This window comes from Melopsittacus undulatus, chromosome 3, assembly GCF_012275295.1.
Source record: "Melopsittacus undulatus isolate bMelUnd1 chromosome 3, bMelUnd1.mat.Z, whole genome shotgun sequence".
Lineage (NCBI taxonomy): Eukaryota > Metazoa > Chordata > Aves > Psittaciformes > Psittaculidae > Melopsittacus > Melopsittacus undulatus.
The window spans coordinates 88,651,212-88,669,686 of record NC_047529.1 but is presented as its reverse complement, the minus strand read 5'-3'; the positions used below and the strand labels follow the sequence as shown (position 1 = coordinate 88,669,686).

The 18,475-nt window shown below is 43.8% G+C and overlaps 1 protein-coding gene across 1 annotated transcript; it reads right to left on the bottom strand.

Annotated features, from left to right (window-relative positions):
• Positions 1-360: 360 nt before the first annotated feature.
• Positions 361-18,436, bottom strand: TAF5L (TATA-box binding protein associated factor 5 like). Its single transcript, XM_034060299.1, has 5 exons — positions 18,224-18,436; positions 13,516-13,660; positions 11,515-11,619; positions 8,156-8,880; positions 361-2,364 (listed from the first exon to the last, which is right to left on the bottom strand). Exons 2-5 carry the CDS (start codon positions 13,655-13,657, stop codon positions 1,567-1,569), a joined length of 1,770 nt encoding a protein of 589 aa, XP_033916190.1. The 5' UTR covers positions 13,658-13,660; positions 18,224-18,436; the 3' UTR covers positions 361-1,566.
• Between the last annotated feature and the right edge of the window lie 39 nt (positions 18,437-18,475).

The following is an 18,475-nucleotide window of genomic DNA, read 5'->3' as shown; positions in this document are numbered from 1 at the left end:
TATTTAATACCAACAGCCTGCCTAGAAAACATGAGGGTTGTGCCTTTGCTCAAAAGAGGCATTTCAGAACATCAAACCACAAAATAAAGGTCACACAACGCTACAGAATGAGGCCTTCTGGTGCACAGTCAGTCTCGGGGGATACCTAGATCTTCCACATGCATTTCAGCTGACCTACAAAACTGTGTCAATACCCTAACTCCATAATTCCATGACCTGCCAAGTCAGCTCTGCAGAAAGCAAGCAGAGGGATATCAAACCAGCAGGCACCAAGTCAACAAGACCACTAGACCCAGCCTCTAAGTGCCAAGCAAGCTCCTGCCCTCTCCTTCCCATGCAAGTCAGAGCAAGTTTCCCAGAAAGGGGCCAAACTTTTATTTTTATTATTTTTTAAACTAAATGCTTTTAATAGAAAACAAAATACAAAATAACTTTTTCCAGAAAGCAGAAATATTTAATCTCTCAAAATGACAAACTAGAACGTGCTTTTTTCCTCAGATCCTTGTTGTAAATGCTGATGATTTATCTCACAAAGTGTTCATGAAACTGATATTGCCACATTTTGAGAAAAATCCAACACTGGCAGAGCTGCCTCTGTGTATACACAATAATTTAGTAATACTATTTTTTCCCATGTCACTTTGTGTGTGTGTCTCTCTCCCTGTTCCCCTCTCCCTGTACTGCCAACTTCCATTTACGGAAATATTTCTGTGAGGTGCAGTGGTGGATTGACATGCCCTGTTTCCATTAGGAGTCCAAGCTCAGTCGCTTCTGTTGTGCCCTTCCTCCAGACAAGGCAACTCTTAAAGCCACCAGTGTACCTCCACTGTCCTCTAATCCTCAAAACATAGTGCAACCAGATTTAGAAAGATTCCTAATTAATAGAACATAAACACAAACATCACAGCTAGTACCAGGAACCAGACCCAAATTACAATGCAGAGATGGGCCCCAACTGAGGTCAGATTTCCATCCACTTACTAAAAAGAAAGATGATATTTTCTACTTTGCTAGTCCAAAATATTCCAGAAGTGCTATAGGGAGCTGTAATATTTAGGACCACTACCACTGTAGAAAATACATAACATTCTTTTAATAGAAGGGTCTTAAAATGCTGGTCCTCTGCAATACCAGGAAAAGAAAAGCAAAAGAAAAAATACTGGGCCAGTAGTTCTCCACACACTCAAGCCTCAGTTAACAGTAGGTAAAATGTGCCCATCAATCAATGCAGGATGTTTAAGTGCAGGTCAGCAGCTTATCCGGTTGGCAGTTTTGCTTGTCTGGACTAGGCTTTTTGTTTCCCCAAGCTACTGGATTTACTGCCCTTTTCCCCATCCCTACCAGTATAAGATTAGAATGTATACATTGTTTTCATCCCTCCTCCTTTTGCCTTGTATCATTCACCAGCACATGCCTTTTTGTAGGCAAGGCATTTTAAAGCATTTGCATGAACGTGCCTTTCAAGGGGGCAGAGGAAGAAAAGTGTTTCACAGTCAGTAATCTTAGCTTCCAATGGACTCTGGCATTCAATACACCCACCCGCTTCCCTAAGAAAGAAAAGAAAAATTAATGTTCCTGATTTTCTTGTGCAATTCCAGTCACTAGAAGAAGATTACAGGCCATAAACTGTACGCTCAGTACATTATTCATCTGTCCGGTATATACACCAACCAGTTCACTGGAAGACCCATCTGCAGGGGCATTGCAGTAAGTGTTCCGAATGTCCCAGACCCGGACTGAATTGTCCATCGATGCTGAAGCAATTAAACTACTGTCGGGGCTAAAAGTAAGGCTGGTTATGTTGTCCGTGTGCCCCCTCAGTTCTTTGTAAAGAGTTCCTGATGCCAGGTCCCACAGCTTGAGCCGCTGGTCTTCACCTGCTGATGCCAGGTACTTACCATTAGGAGAAAAGGCAAGTGCTAGCACAGGACCGCGGTGCCCAGTGAAAAGACGCACTGAGTTACCTTGCTGAGTGCTCCACAAGCGCACAGTTTTATCCGTGGAGCCTGTTGCTAAGTAGTTGGAATTGGGGTGGAACTTGACGCAGTCTACATCTGCCAAGTGGCCTGCGTATATCCGCAGCGGGTACGTCCGATCAAACGACCAGAGCCTTGCAGTGCGATCGTGGGAACCACTGGCAAAATACAGACTGCAGGGGCTGATATCCAAGTCCCAGACAGGATAGGCATGTCCTTGGTACAGCACAGTGTTTGTAAAGCTTCCCAGGTCCCAGTATCTGATGGACATGTCCTCAGAGCAAGATAAGAGTCCTGAACTGTCGGAAAGAAACCTCGTGCTATACACAGGTCCACAGTGTCCTCTCAGGATCTTCATTTCTGTGCCCGCACTGTCGTCTTCTTCCTCCTGGTCGAGTAGGAGAAAAAGAAACAAGAAAGGAAAGCATGTTTATCTGCTCAACAAATACAGGAACCACCATGAGGAAAACAGGGGGGTTTTAAAACAGAAGTTATTTTAGACAGGGCACATTCTGAGACACACGCATTTGTTACATCTAAGCTAATGCTGAAGAGATAGCAAGATAAAATTTAGATAAAGCTTTTACCCTTATTTTGGGTAGCCTTATGCTCACTGCAGAAGGCACCTTAACCTGGGATTGTACGCAAATAGGGAAAAAAGTATTTTATGTTATTTCACCATTTGCTCAAAGCATATGCTTATTCCCTGTCCGCTCTCTACTAATTTGGCTAAGATGTTGAAACAGATCTTGCACATGCTCTTTTGGTGTGGTCGTTATTGGAAGTGAATCTCACAGCAGAGAAAAAGAAACACAGATGTCTTAAACAAAAGGTAGGAGATGGAAAGACCGAGCATGCTTGACAAGCTGTCTGCTGGATGTTTTTCTTGGCTCCACATGTGAACAGAAACCCAGTAAGGCTTAGTATCTATTTCTGTGTGCACGCTCTGCCAGGATGCTTTCACATCCTCACCCTTCCACAACCTTCAAGAACAGCAAATATAAGCAGCTTATTTAGGTCAAAGGATCTATTTTGGGTTAGGAGAATATGAATAACCACAAAAAGGATGGCACTGGAAACCTTTTTATCCTGTAATTCTCCAATCCAAGTACCAGAGCAGATAGTCAGCAAGTAAAAGCTTTCACATTTAATGACTGTTCAGTGAGCTGTGCTAAAGAAATCTCCTGATGGAGCATAAGAGCCTCTGAAATTCTACTCAAGTAGCACCTCTTGATTCTCAAAGGATACAAACTGCACAAATTTCAACAAACGTCAGAGTGCCCTTGCCTGACAAGCTGGGGTCTCACTGACAGAGTGCAAGATAACCATGGCTTGGAATGCATCTGTGCTTGAGATCACCCTTTCTCAGGGCTGTCAGGCAGACACTTTTCCTCAGCACTGAATCAGTAACACTCCTCCACGGACAACCTCTGCCCATCAAACTCAATGCAACACCCTTTTGTTTGTGAGCAGCCCCTTTAACTTTTATCATCACAAACTGGCCTGTTTCCTGCAGAAGGAGCACTTCCTGCTCCGAGAGGAAACCCAGTTCCCTAGGGCTGCTGGACTGCTGGCGACCAGCAGAAGCCCATGTGTCCTGAGCAGCTGTCTTGGCTGACATGACATCTCTCATTCCTCTGACATCAGGACCCACAGACAGTTTTGCTTCAGACTTAGCAACAATGCTGGAAGTCCTTCTCCTCCAGTGGTTTCAAATCTCTTCAGAGGTGAGCTTAGCTAGCTCACTGCCTTTTTCCATCTCAACTGCATGTTCAGTAGTATGCAGTAAGCCATGTTTAGCAATGTTAATTCTCTTCAGAGCAGTCAGTGCCCATGGGAGTTTTATGGTATGGCTGGGAGCCAACTTCATCTGTGCTATGGAGGTGAGGCAGAGAAATTGCAGGCCTTAGCATGCAAAGCCCCATTCTCATTCAAATAGCTTTTTCTACCTCAGATAGAGCATTGCTTGCTGGAATCCACAGCATCTCTAGGCTATGATACCACATTAAAGGGAGAGGCTGATACCTGAAGCATTTTATACTATTTAATTATGGCTATAAGACTCCACACAGGTTACCAGTGGAAGCCCATTCAAGTTACCTATAACGTACTATAGCTTCTGTAATTCTGCAAGTCCAGGTACTTATTTTTTTGCCTTCAAATTCATACAGGGCTACTTGGGCTGTGTGCAAGCACATATTCTTTCTCTTTTACAAGTACCTGCTCTTATTTTCTTGCATTACAGCAGCAGCTTATTTCGCAATGCCTCTGCAGCATTCAAAACCACACTCTTATACGGTCATAGGTAATAAATCTTGTCTTTGACTTCTGTTTGACACACACTTAACATATCAACTGCACACTGCTGTTACAGCTCACTGAAAACAGTATACCGACAATGCTTCTGAGTCACTGCATTTTTCCATTTCCTCCCTACAGCAGTGGGCTGACCAGATTAACAAAGCAGCTGGAAGTGCAGGCACTGAATTACTGCCGAACAGAACCAAGCCTCATTTCTTTGTCAGATCAAGCACACTATTCCTTTCATCCCACAGCTACAACTGTGTAGATTTGTATCTGCAGCAGCTACAGAAAAGTTAAAACCTGTGTTATAAATCAGGGAGGCAGAGGATCCCTCTTCCTAATATTATTTCATGATTTCCATTTTACACACTGTGTATGCTTCCAGGCTATAACATACCACTGGGCACTACCCAGATATCCCTTAGCTCCTTTAGAAGTCACTGCAGCTGCAGGTTAGCATAAATGATTTGTATTTCCTTGGAATGGACAAGAAATTTAAGTTATATAAGCCTCTTTTAATCAATAACCTACACACACACTAAAAGCTACCTTTTATTATTTGAACTATCCATTTTGAAAATAAGAACTATTAAAACAGATTTTAAGTAATAGAACTGGAAAACCTACCGACACTACTGAAATGAGCTAAAAAAGAATTTAACAGTGAACAAGAAGTCTTCCTGAGCAAGCACAAGACTTGCAAAAATGACATTATTAAGAAACTGAAAAGAATAAAAATGCTGGCATGTTTAGTTACACAGGATACCTCCCAAATTATACACCTATGGAGAAACTGCCTCAGCTATTACTTAAATCAGTAATTGATTTTGCATGACAGTCATTTGGACCCAGAAAAATCTACTGCCGGTACATTTAACCTTGTGAGCAGCAAACGCTATCTTGCTGACAAAAGTTACCTTGCTCTTTCACCCAGAGCATGCCTCAAGGGAATGTGTAAGCCTCAAAAAGCAACAATAACCTAAAAAAAAACCCCTGAAACACACCAAGAAATCTCACCCTGTCCCCTCCCTTTTTCTAACTAGTAACAGGTTTCACGCTTGTCATTATCTCATCCTGCAGTGCCAAGAGGAAGACTCCTTAACTGCCTATAGCAGGGAGCTTTCTAGCAGGGAAAGATGAGGGAGTAGACAGGGCTCTCTTTACAGGACATTTCTTACTGCTCCTTCCAGAATTCCATCTGACCTCCACCAATGTGGCAGCATAATCCCTGCCCATTACCACCTGAAGGACCACTGTCACTTAAAAGCAGAATCTTAGAAGCAGAGCTGAATGCAGTCAAGTCTTTCATCTTCACAAAACTTAGACTGCCACTCTTGCAGCTTGAAATAAGCAGTATTATTTTCTGATGTTGATCTACATAGTACCAGCAATGAGCATGGCAAAACTGCAGGGACAAACAATACATTCACTTGCATAGCTGTAAAACTGCAGTTTTATACTGGACCTTACGTAAGAGAGACTATGAAGTGGCATTTATGAGATGTTACTATAAAGAAAATTGATTTACTTTATCCCTAAATAGTAAGCCTCTCCTACCCCCAGAAAGCAAGACAACACTGGTGAAGTACACTGGAGCATCACACCGAGCAAAATTCATCTATCTAGACTGAGTAAATGACTTTAACCTTAGGGACACTGACGCTACATGGACTAGCAAAAAAAAGTAATTTTCTAACACTTTTGCCAAGTCTCAAGCTCATTTTTATGTATATATACACATATATATGTACACACAAAGAGATATTAAACCCAATAGTGCAGCTTTACTGCCACTCTGAACAAGATCTACAAACTAGCAGTTTTAGGCTTCTGTATCTTCATAGAAAGGACCTATTTGCTTGCAGCAAATCAGAAATCAAGCTGAAGATTATTTCAGACACTACTGTTTAAACACAGTATCCAAAGCTATTTACACAATACAGAAATCAACCAAAAGAAACCTTACAAAACCCAGCCAAGTTTAATCTCCTCACAAGTTATTTGATAGAATACACTGAAGTAGTATCAAAGCACATTCAGAATTTCTGTTCTTTGTCAGAGTTTCCATCAGGTTTATTGCTGTGAATTGTTGCTGATCAGACTGCAGTGACACTCTGAAACACAGGCCCTGTTTGACTGAGCTGCATGAATGATGACTGCAGCCCAGTAAGGATGGTCTTGTTTGGTCTGTCTTGGTACCTGCAGCTTCCACTTCATGGGGAACCCAAGCAGGTGCTAGTCTGTTCCCACCTGTGAGTCCCTGTGTATTTTCACTTAGGACTCCCAGATACTGGAATTTATTTCCTTTGTGGTTAACATGCTTTCATTTGCATTTGGGAGATGTAATCAGCATTGTGTTCAGACTGGTATCCTCCCTTAACTCTGAACTCTCGATCAGGTCACTATTTGTTTGGTCAGTAGTGGAAGTTATTCAGGGCAATGATGACTTTGATCTGTGCTGGTCTTTGACCAGTTTTTGGGTTTAGATCTGTGACAAATACTGCAGGATACACAAAATATTGAAACAGCCAACAAAGGAGCCATTTGTGCTCAAGCTTCCATGGCTGTTTCATAATACACATGTAATACGCAAGTATCTGTCTATGAACCAAAAAAAGCTAATAGGCACTCCTGATAACCTGGCAGTATCTTGCTTTTCTGTAGTCTGGAGCCAGAAGAGGTGACCTGCTGATTTACCAGAGAAGTTCTCCTCTGTTTCAGTTATTGACATTTGGTTTCCATGGGAGGCAATATACAGTCACGTGTCCTGTGCACTCTTGCAGCTTATAATGAAAACAAGTCCATAGTTCTGTCTTGGGCTAGTCTGACTCATCTACCTGCTCACTCTGCAGAAAGGGTTAACCTGGGGAGAAGTCACCTATCTCACCTGGATGCCTGCCTTTCCTTCTCAAGCTGACTAACAAAGGAATCCCTAACCATGTAAGTCTCCATCCTGCAAGCTCTCCACATTCTTCCAAAATAAACAGAACCCTGCCACCAGGTATTTTTTGTGAGAAGAAAAACAGTGGAAAAAAAGGATGTTACACCCCCCCCCACCCCTTCAAAAGGGTGTGATTAAACAAAGGAAGAGTCACAAATTCTGATCTCTAACCAGATATAAGATGCTATGTGGGCAGCTATGGCAAGAGGGGAGGAAGGGTGTGACTAGAAGGGGAAGAAAACATCACAGTAAACTAGAAGATGCCATCTAGCCTGGCATGTGAAGGCACACAAAGCCCTGCCTTTGTCTCCAGCACTCCAGAGTGGGAAGCCTCTGCAGTTTCTCTGACAAAGACATTTTGCATAATTTTTCCATGCTAACTTTTCACCTCTTGATAAGGTCATAACTGAAATTCAGTTTTGCACTTAAGCACCCCTTCTTCCTTAGGCCTCAGACCAGCCCCCTTTGGCTCTTTCCTTACTTTGTCTTTATTTTCCACTTCCTGCATCTCTCCCCTTCTCTCCATCCTTCTGACCGGTTGTTCTGAGCTGCTTGCTTTCTAGTTTTCATTCACCATGGTATGTTTTTACTGCCCTCATGTCCTTGTTTCATCTTCCCACCCACAAGAAAGCTCTTTGCTTCTCAGGGAAGGAAGCCTTCTTACAGTGCTGCCTGTGTACTGCCATCTGTTTAAGGACAGATGGGTGATTGGCACCTACGACTAGCAAACTATGACCTGAGCACAAACTCACTGCATCATTTACAAACACCACAGGAAAGAACAAGGACAAGAGTAGGCTATAAAATTTCTCTGTCAAGGCAGAAAGGTTGTGGAACAGCCTCAGAGTCTCTGGAGACAATAAGAGATATTCTGCAATGCATGCCTAAAGCAGAAAGGGGTGGGGGGAGGGGAAACAGGGAAAGGTATCTAGACCTCCTCATCCAGGATGTCACAAGCCAGACGGATGCGGGATACATCAACGAGGTGGGGCTCAGATTTTAGCTTCCTGGAACGCAGGCTCCACAGCTTCACACACGAATTATCAAACCCAGCAGCCAGCAGCTTGCTATTTGGTGAAATCTCTGCAGTGTTCAGCAACTGCTCTGTGTTATAGAAGGCATAGAAACAGATGGTCGTTAGGGAAGGGGGCCCATCCTTGACACGTTTGATGCTGTCCTGCAGTAAATCCAGCGCTGCCTCATTCTGCAGAATGGAAGCTGGCACATCGCTGGGTTCCAGGCCGTTGCTCTCATTGCGTGAGGAGCTCCCGCCTGCATAGAGCTGGTAGTCAGTCCTCTTGGCAGGCTGCACATCCAGGTGAATGTGCAAGGTCAGGACTTTGCACAGGGCATTGTTGTTGTCACTTTGGAGGTAGCGAAGAAGGTAGTTGTAGCTGTCCTCTTGAAGGCGGATGACGTACTTGTTGTCCAGAAAAGCTCGGAGCTTCAAGTTGGACAGGATATCTTGAATAGTCATGGTAGTCTGCAACTGCTCAATGATATCCTTCTGGCTGGCATTCTGCAAGAACATGCCATGGAAGCGGCTGTAAAAACTGTCCACTGTGCTTTTTAGGCCATTCTGGACCATGTTCAGATGGAGGTAGACGAAGAGGGGATACAGAAGAGGCATCACTTCATGGCTGTGCTGAGAGTCTGAATCTACATAAAAAACAGCAACAAATTGTGAATGACTTCTCAATCATTTTCTACTGGGAATAAAACAGACCAAGGACAACTACTGCAAGAAACCTTGACAGTGACATCAGAGAGCAAATGAGGAGACATTTGTTGGTGCATCTAAGTGAAGCTCTTTTGCAACCTGAATGTGATATACAATACCTACTACAGATCTGATCAGAGATTCGCAAGTCAGTGAGGGACCTTTTCAGAACAAAATGCAGAGATTTCAAAACCCTTTTTAGGCATGGGGCAGCTATTAAAATACCACCTTATAAAATACATGAGAACTGAAATTTCCCCGTTTATTTAAGAAGGAAAACTGTGCTCTGTTTATTGCAATAAGTGGACTTTAAAATTTACTCATTATATTTAAAATAGTATTTAACAAAATTATTTACATAGCTTGTGTAGGCCTGAGCTTTGGTGGCTTTTTTCCCCCCTCTCAACTTTGGTAAAACTTCCATGTGGTGCTTTGGATGGAACTGATTTGTCCCAAGGATTAAGGAAGCTAGTTTGCAAAATGCACTGCAGTAAGCTGTGTGCTCTTGTTTTATAAAAATAATGTGCTTGCTCATGTGCAAACCCCAGCAGTAATTCCTAGTACACAGTGTAACAAACTCCCAGTGAGGCTGTGCTGTACCTTCCAGAGACTAATCTGTCATCAGCTTCTTGGGGCTGTTTCCCTCCCACTTTCAGCTGGCTGCTGCTATAAGGAGTAGAGCACTGGCACAGAACACCATGGCAACATACAGGGCCACAACAACGAATTACCAGAGGACCACATGGTTCAGATTACTGGAACAAAACAGGCACTGCTGATCCTCAAACAGCACTGCTGTTCTTCAAATAGTATTGCTGCTTTTCAACTTGTACTTCCCTCCTGCCACTACCAAGGCATATTCTTTTCTTCCCCCTTCCATTAGGTTATTTTTCCTCTCCTGTTGAGCACTCCTCCAGACTTTCTCTGGTCGATACTGCGCTTCTCTCCCATTTCTAGATGAGTAACTACAGAGTGTGTGTGGTGTATTTACGTATCTGCATACTTAGGCATCATTTTCCTTTCTGTCCCACTGAAACTGAGCCAAAGCCACCGAAAACAGTGGTCTGTGTGTAGTAAAAGCTGTGAGCAGCCAGCAGGTGCTTTTTCCTAGAAATATAAGATGGGGAAGGACCTTCCTCTGCAGTGCGGAGAAAAAAGAGTACAGATGGATAGTGAGCAGAAACAGGAATGAAGAAAACATTCACCCAGGAAAACAGAAGTGAGTTTACAGGCACTGGGTCTGTCTAGCCTGGAGAAGAATAAGTGGGTATCCAGCTGCTGCCTACAGTACCCAGTGGGACATTATGGAGGAAAGGGAGCCAGCCTCTTTTCAGAGGTGCTCAGTGAAAGGATGACAGGCAAGCTGCTGCAAGGGAAATCCTTACCAAATCACTCAGCCCTGCAGCTGGGGCCCAGAGGTGCAGAACAAACTTTGCACTTTCTGATTTTCAAAATGTGGCTGGACGAGGCCTTGAGCAATCTGATCAAACTGTGATTTTGCCCTGCTTTGAGTTAGACTAGAGACTTCTAGAAGAATTCCTAGTTTATTCAGTGGTCCTAATCCCCTTCTCACTCCTCAGGCATCACAGAGATGGGAAGTGTCTCACTGTGCCTTGCAGCTGGCTGGGAAGTTACTCCCTTGCAGAAACAGAAGCAGTTCATGTGTGTAAGAAATCTGAGCAACACAGGCAAAAACCACGAAAACACTTGATGTGAACACCAAAACCATGCCTAGCACCTCCTCATAAGGATTTACCTCCAGTACTAAAGTGCAATGGTGTTGAACTGCTCTAGGAGGCAAGGCTAAGACTTCAGTATTTTCTGCCTCTGTCTTCTCTCCTTTCCTTTCGCTTCAACAACTATCAGGAACATCAATCACAGCATTATGCACACTGGGATCAAATCCCTACACTGGACAAATGTATAAGTGCCCAAAGGCAGGTAAAGTGGCACCCTCACTTTCCTTGGAGCTATTATCTAAAAACTTTATGTACTTTCTTCTTCACACATTTGTGACTATTAGAAGAAATAAGGACATTCCCAAGAGTACCTTTGGTTTTATTATTATTAAAAATTGTATATATAAAAAGAAAAATAACGATTGTCTTCTGCATCACACTACAGAATGAGAATTTTTTTACTTTCTATCATATACCTCCAGATTTAAGGGAACATTCTCCCTTTAAAATCTAGACCATCATAAAAATAGGTCAATTATGAATAAAATTAAAAGCCTACACTATGAGACAGCAGAGAACTACACTCATTTCTAAGTTACCTGCCTTTCACATAAAGCACTCTAATCTTCCTACTTGTCTTGTATGTGTAGAAGATCTACGATGACAAATATTTGAATAAGAAAGGGCAAAGTCAGCTACCTACAAAAGCCAAAGGTACTCAAGCACTCAGACAACAACAAAAATAAACATTTCTAATTGTATTAATTGAAATCTCTAACCTAGAACTCAAGATTGTTACAGACACGATTTTAAATTTTATTATATAGTCCTTTACTCATTTAAATGACAAAAAACCCCCCAAACATCTATTTTCCTTTGCTTCCTGGTATTTACCTGTGAGAAAGTTGCGTAATCGTCCAAATTGTACTTCATATTGCTGTGGCTCCGCCAGGCAGGGAGCTGCAGACACCACATTGGCACAACCAGATTCAGATTGGACTGTGAAATAAAATGAGTAACAATTAAGTAGGGATTTAAGGAGTTTTGCATGTGTGTCTGGAAACAAAGCTGCTCATGAAATCCAAGGTAACGCAGCCATGGGATGACATTTCACCTCTCAAACCGTCCAGGGATGGTATGGTCTGAAGCATCTAAACATGGCATTAAGCACCTAGACAGATTGTGAATGAGAAAGTGTATCAAAAACTTAAAAAAAGTCAAAGAAACCTAAAACTCTCAGCTACTCATCTGCTTCCCCGAGAATATACTTTTAAGTTTTCAAATACAACCTTAACTTCCGAAGAAATTCAGAGTAACATCATCACAGATCACTTAACAGTTCCACAATGTACTCGGTGGCTTTACTGCTCTCGACTCAGAAAAGATGAGGAAAGCAATCTCCAACTTCCTCCAAAACAAAGTTTCTTTTACAGCAGGACCCACCAGTAAGCATGGACAGGAGGTCTGCAGTGTCACTGCCTCAGAGTCTCAAATTCCTTGTATCAGTCATTGTTAATTACAACAAATGACAATCATTATCATTTACTAGTCTCCAGAGGTGGTGGTGAAAACACACAGAATCTCTAAGCAAACACTCTGCAATTTTTAACCAGACTATTTCCTCCTCCTTGAGGATTTTTGGTTAAAAGGCAACTGGTTAAGGTCACCAGTTGCTAAGGTCCCCTGCAATGGTGTTAAAATGATTTTCAAAATCAGTATCAGTGGTGGTAAAAGCAGTTTTGAACTATTTAGAAAGGGAACTGGCTTCTCCTTCTCTGGCACCAAACCTTTGCTCTCCTGCTAACCTCTCAGAATTCAAGAGGACTTTGTGCAAGTTTACAGACACCCACCAACATAACCTCAGCATATACAAATACTAGTGATTAGAAACACAAGTTACAAAATGATAACCCATACATTTATTTGTCTGCTGTTCTAAGAGCATGAAAAGGCAAAGAGTTTCACTGGTTTCCTTTCCTACATTTTTAAAAATCTGTAACTATTCTCCCCTCCACAAAACCTGTTTTCATTACTCTCACTTTAACCTCTTTCAGTCTCCCCTGCCTCCCCCCCGCTTTACATCCTCTCTCTTTGCCTTCCTACTCCCGATTGATCCCTTTTTGTTCCAGCACTTGGCTCATGCACAGAGGTACAACTCTGACAGCCCTGGAAGTCTATAAACACCATCATCAAATGTTTGCATGCTAAAGAGAGATAGGCCAGCCTCCAGCTCTTCTCAATGCTGCTAATTAGAAAGAGATCAGCACATGGTGTACAGGCAGCCTGTTGCTATTCTCCCCTTTCTCTTTCACTCTCTTTGGTAAGACACTTTGTCTTCCTGGAGCTTATGGAAATACAGGAGGAACGTTTACCCAACTCTCCAGGGCAAACTGAATTCACCTTTGGAAGCACAGGACTGTGCTCATCATCCACTCATGAGAAAGAACAAATACAGATTCCAGCACCTATCTTCTCTCTAATCAGTTTAGAAATAAACAAATACAACCTGCTAAAACATAGAGATACAGTGCACTTTCTTTCTACAGCCTGGCTGCTTCAGAAACTCAAAGCTGGTAAGAACTTGAGGCTTACATACTGGTATTACTTAATGGCTAAAGTTAAAACCTCTGCTATTTGGAATCAAAATTTAGTGTAATCAATATTCAGCATGAGAAAAGTAGATTGCATGCATACACATATAATAACAATGTTTAGTGACAGTTTTCAATGTCATCTACTGTAAAAGCAAAAAGAAACAAAAATATGATGGCCTGTCTTTTATTTCAAAAGGAGAGCTGGTCCATGTATGCAGACAAATTCACAGTTACCAATGTACATACTCACACTTGTCACAGCTCTGCAAAGAAGCATGTGTGGAAAATATGACAGTCTTACCTGTGAGATTAGCTGCCATCTCTTCAGCAGTCTGACACAGCCTCAGCCCTTGTTTTAGGGGACCTTCTGAGTCCACATACTGACGGCGCTTGAGGTAGCAGGACACTGCCATCTGAATCTGTTCTGTGCGTACGCGTTTCATGACCTCAAGAGAGAAGAAAGAGATGATGAGGCTCTTGCTGGTTAGGTGTATGCTAAGATAAACATGCTCCATATGCTAGGATAAACTGGTAGAAAACAAACAGCTCAGCTTCATTACTGAAATAATAGAAAAACCTTTTACACATTTGCCTCTCAGTACTGAGGTGTAACTGAACACTTCGAATCAGATCCCTGAAGATATTTTGCTGCCTAATTCCACTACTGTCACCATGGAATCAAAAACATTTTTGAGGATTCTGGACTAAAAGTGCAGTGGTGAGCTGCAGCATTTGTTTTTGTTAAAAACAGCTCATGAAAAAGGAGTGTTTCTCCTCCTTGCGTTTTTACAGTGGCTGTTTTGGTGTACTTCAGTCATTTTCTGACTCCTCTGCTTGAGCAACCGAAAAACCAATTGCACTTCAGTCAGGTAAATCCCCAGGAAAAAAAAAAAAAGTAAATGGAAATTAAAACAAAAGCAGAGCCTTTTGCCTTTTTCACCTGCCCCCATCTATCTAGAATTCCCTCCTATAAAAGTCCTCACAGACACCACTTAGTAGTAGTATCTCAAAACTGAAAGCCCAATGCTTTTAGCCTGTGGCTTGTAATAAAGAACCTCACCAAGATGAAGGCAATCACTCCCTCACAATTTGAGTACTCCCTGACCGCCACCAATACTTTGCAATAGCCATTGATTTTACACATAGGTTTAGACAACCTAAAAGGCTTTACATAAAGCATAACTAAGGAATGTTTTTATTCTACTAGAGAAACATGTAAAGCCTGAATCTACACATTACGGCTCCACTACCACTGACTTGCATGTGTTTCACAAGTGCACACGCTTTCTGGTTTGAGTAGCTAAATCTGATGAAACACAGCTTCTCAGAGACACAGAGAAGGATGCCCTTTCCCCATTACACGAACTGTATTTTCCACAAAATCACAGCATTAAAAATGATCGTAAATGAAGCCTTTTCGAATACCCATGCACACTTTAGTGCTTATCCCAGTTGATAGAACAATAAGACCTCTGTGAAGTTCCAAGCAGACAGGGATGCAGAGTTTCAGCAAAAGTTAATTTAAACAGATACATGACATTGCAAACCCTCATGCTTTGGCAAAAACCTTAAGATTTCAATTTTTTCTCACAGGTGAAACAACTCTGGTGAAGGGGCATCAGCAAAGTGGAGTTTTCAAAGCATTTCCAAAGAGACCTATTAAAATGAGTTTCAACCACAACTTTTTCCACTCCAAAACCAAACCTCTTTTTCATTTTCCTTGCAATTAAACAAATTGCATCCGACTCTTACACTGTGTCAAATACAACACTTCTGCTGCACAAAACTGTAGGGAAGATAGAATTCTAATGAAGATCACGAAGAAAGGTGAACACAGGGATGGACCAGCATCTTAGTACCCACCTAGAAAACACCCTTAACTAAGCCTCGCAATGTATTACGTTCCATTCTGCATTGCAGCCAGCAGCATGGACTCACGTGCAAGTGACTTTCCCAGGTCCACCTTTGCATGCACTCTGCTGTACAGTTTAGGTTTGGGTAGCATCATAATTATATTTGAGATGCTTTCATAGATGCACAGGTAGTATCTCATAAATTTCAAGTCCAGAAACTATTTTGGAGAATTTGCATCTAGACTGTTTCATATGGTTTATAATCCAAAAGAACTTCACTCCCCAAATGGCACAGAACAGATTCATCTAAATGTTTCTGAAGTGGTTTACTCAGTCAGAACCGTGCACATCCATCTCAAGTCTGCGGTTTAATTGCGAAGAGAGAGCATCAAGAAACATCCTTGCCCATTCTTTTGTTCTGCTTCAGTTATGGGATCAGTTTGCACCAGGTTAGATTTGGTGAGTACAGATAATTCTTCATAAACTCATAATGGATCAGAGAAACTGAAAACTGGCATGTGAAAGATGCAGAACTCCAGAGGGCCCTTTGAAATGACAGTGACAAACAAGAGCAGAATTGAGATCAGCCTTTTTAAGCTGCTGAATGAACAGATGATGAACAGAGAAAATGGTAAATTTTAAATGGTAGGCAAAAAAAGCAGTAACCCCAAATTTTAACAGCAGGATCTGACATTTTAGCAGCAAGAGAGAATGGCCTGTGAAAGGAGCAGTTGCTGGCAGCTGATTCAAACCTGAGCTTTTTCAGAGCTTTAGGGATAACAGGGAAGCTCCAGTTTCTTCAGCCAAGTCCAGCAAGGTGGTGTCTGCAGCTGCTTTATGCAATCTGTAGTTTCTTGCTCCCTTCACATACCTTGTGCACTTCTGGCAGTCACAGCAGTGGGTGTTACAAGCAGTATCTCCTTCCCTACTCCCAGGTGACAGAACAGGAACTACCTTACAGGAAATTCATCTTCACCAAGAAACGCCCGTTAGCATCAAACAAACCATCACCCCTACTTTCATTTCAGGTACTTGTTTCTTCATTCACTTTGCCTATGTATTTCACTGTCAGCTTCACAAAAAGCCATGTCACAGAGCCAGGGAAAACATTCATGAAAGGTGCAAGAGGAGCAAAAGTAGCATTCCTACAAATATTCTTTATCAAACCCTCAAAATTAGAATACATCATAAAAAAGCATAAGGACAGCCTGTCAAAATACCTTTAGCTGGGTTCAAGCTGAGCCAGTTCACAACAGGTCAAAGATGGAGAATTTAAATGCTAAAAAGGACAAGCCTCCAATCAATATAAAACTCTAGCTCTCATCACTGAAGATGATCTCTAAAATATGAAACAAACTGAAGCCAGCATTCCGTGTCCATGCCTGCAGAAAGCTTGAAACAACTGGTCAGAAGTCCTAGCTCCCTCATTCTTCTCAAACAGCCAGAGAGGACAATAAATACTACTGCCATTAACTATTTTTACTGATAAGCAAAATACTTAAGAGAGAAGAAAGATCATATCAGGGGTCTGCACAGCTACAATGCAGCATCTTCTGCAGTGTCACAAACTGAAGCACAATGAAAAAGGATATTAGGTTTTTTTTTTTTTTTTGAGGAACCAAAACCACTGAAGAAACCCTGAGCAGCGCCTGATCATACACAACACATCACAAGTTCCTCTTTCCTGAAGACACGGGAAATTAGCTGTGGAAATTAACTTCCTGCCTATGCTACACCTTGGGTATAGGTTTAGGCAGATTCCACAGACTTGAAACACTACGACTAAAGACATACAGAAAAGAACTTGAAAACTAGTCTTGGAAATGCTGTTTTTAAGGACTCTGCATTCCTGCCCTGACACTGGGACACCAGTGCCTTCCTTCCAATAGAGTGAGGAAAGACCAGACAGCATCAAAGAATCAAGGACAAGCAATCTTGAAACAATGAACCAATAGAACACCACACAGAAGCACATTTTGAGTATTCTCTACTGAGAACTGTATCTCAGGCCTCAGCTGCAGGCAGATGGTACTTCATCCTCACCACTACAGGTGAAACTTGGGGTATACTGACAACACTAAATCACACTGTGACATTAGATTAATCTAAAATATACAAGACTTCAAAATAAATAAAATAAGGGTCAACTGACAGGAAGACAGCCACAAACCTAGAGCCAAGGGACATCATGCAGTGGCCGCAGTTCAGAACCACAGGCCACCAAACACGAGAAGCCGACATGGAGACACGCTATGGTGGTGGAAAATAGGAAAAGTGCTACAGATAGCAGGGACCAGAGAGAAGGCTTCTTCCAAAGCAGTGGCATTCACACGCAGAGGCAGAGAAGAAACAGCTGTGATTTTACAAGAGCCTGCATCCATTTGTGTTTGGCCCAGGTCGGGGTTAAGCTTTTCCAATGCCACAACGTATTTTCTAACTCCCCCCTGCAGACAGAGCCAAGCAGCGCGCTTCACCCACGGGTAAAGCCTTCATCCCCTGCGCTACCCTGTCGGGACGCGCTCCTCCTGCCCTCAGCAGCCTGACCCTGCCTCCTCGGATGCAGCTGCCGGACCAGAAGCTCGGGCCCGGGGACCACCGGTGGGCAGGGGCCAAAGCCATGGGCCCTGCGGAGCCTCTCGCCGATTGCAGGGGCGGCCGCTGCTGCCGCCCCCCGGTCAGCGCTGCGGATGGGGAGCGGCGGAGGGCTCGCTGAGGGGCCGCGACAGCGAAAACTCTTCCCCTATCGGGATGAAAACATGAATACGGAGGAACAGGGAAAAGGAGGCGCGATGCGATAAGCAGCTGCCAAACAACCCCGTGCACTGCCCAAGGAAAGACGAGGGTATGAAGAGAAAAGCGCACCTAGCGACCCCCGGGGCGCACGGCAGCCGTCTAACCTTGTCCCCACCCGGGGCTGCCCCCAGAGCCGCGCCCCTGCCCAAGGCCTCCCTCCAGGGCCCGCCGGCCTCCCGGGAGCCGCCGGCCGAGCCGGGCCGGGCCTGCGGGCCTCCGCCACGAGGCGGTCCGGCGAGACGCCCGGGGCTCGCTCCCGCCGCCAGCCGGCCGGCATTTCCCCCCGCCCCGGTCTCCCTCACCCTGATCCCGCACTGTCCGCTTCCCCGAGCCGGTCCCCGCTGCCCGCCCGCTGCCACTCACTGAGCATCGCAGGCGGCTGCGGCGGCGGGAGGCAGGGTCCGGCGAGACCTGGGGGGCGCTGTCACTGCGCCCAGCGGCGCCAGGCGCTGCCGGCGGGCGCGCCGCCGCCTCCCCTGTGTGCCGGTGGTGGTGGTGGCGCTGGCGCGGCCGGCGGTACCTGGGGGCCGGCAGCGGCTGGCGGCGGCCGCTCCATGGCTGGCTGACACACGCCGCCGCTGGCGGGCGCGGGGAGGGGGGAGCGGGACTGAGGCT

Excerpts from the sequence above, each read along its gene's own strand:
- TAF5L (XM_034060299.1), bottom strand. The coding sequence starts at position 13,657 with ATGAAACGCGTACGCACAGAACAGATTCAGATGGCAGTGTCCTGCTAC. Across the intron at positions 11,620-13,515 it reads GATGGCAGCTAATCTCACAG|TCCAATCTGAATCTGGTTGT; the intron begins GTAAGACTGTCA and ends TTTATTTCACAG. Across the intron at positions 8,881-11,514 it reads ATTACGCAACTTTCTCACAG|ATTCAGACTCTCAGCACAGC; the intron begins GTAAATACCAGG and ends TTTTTTATGTAG.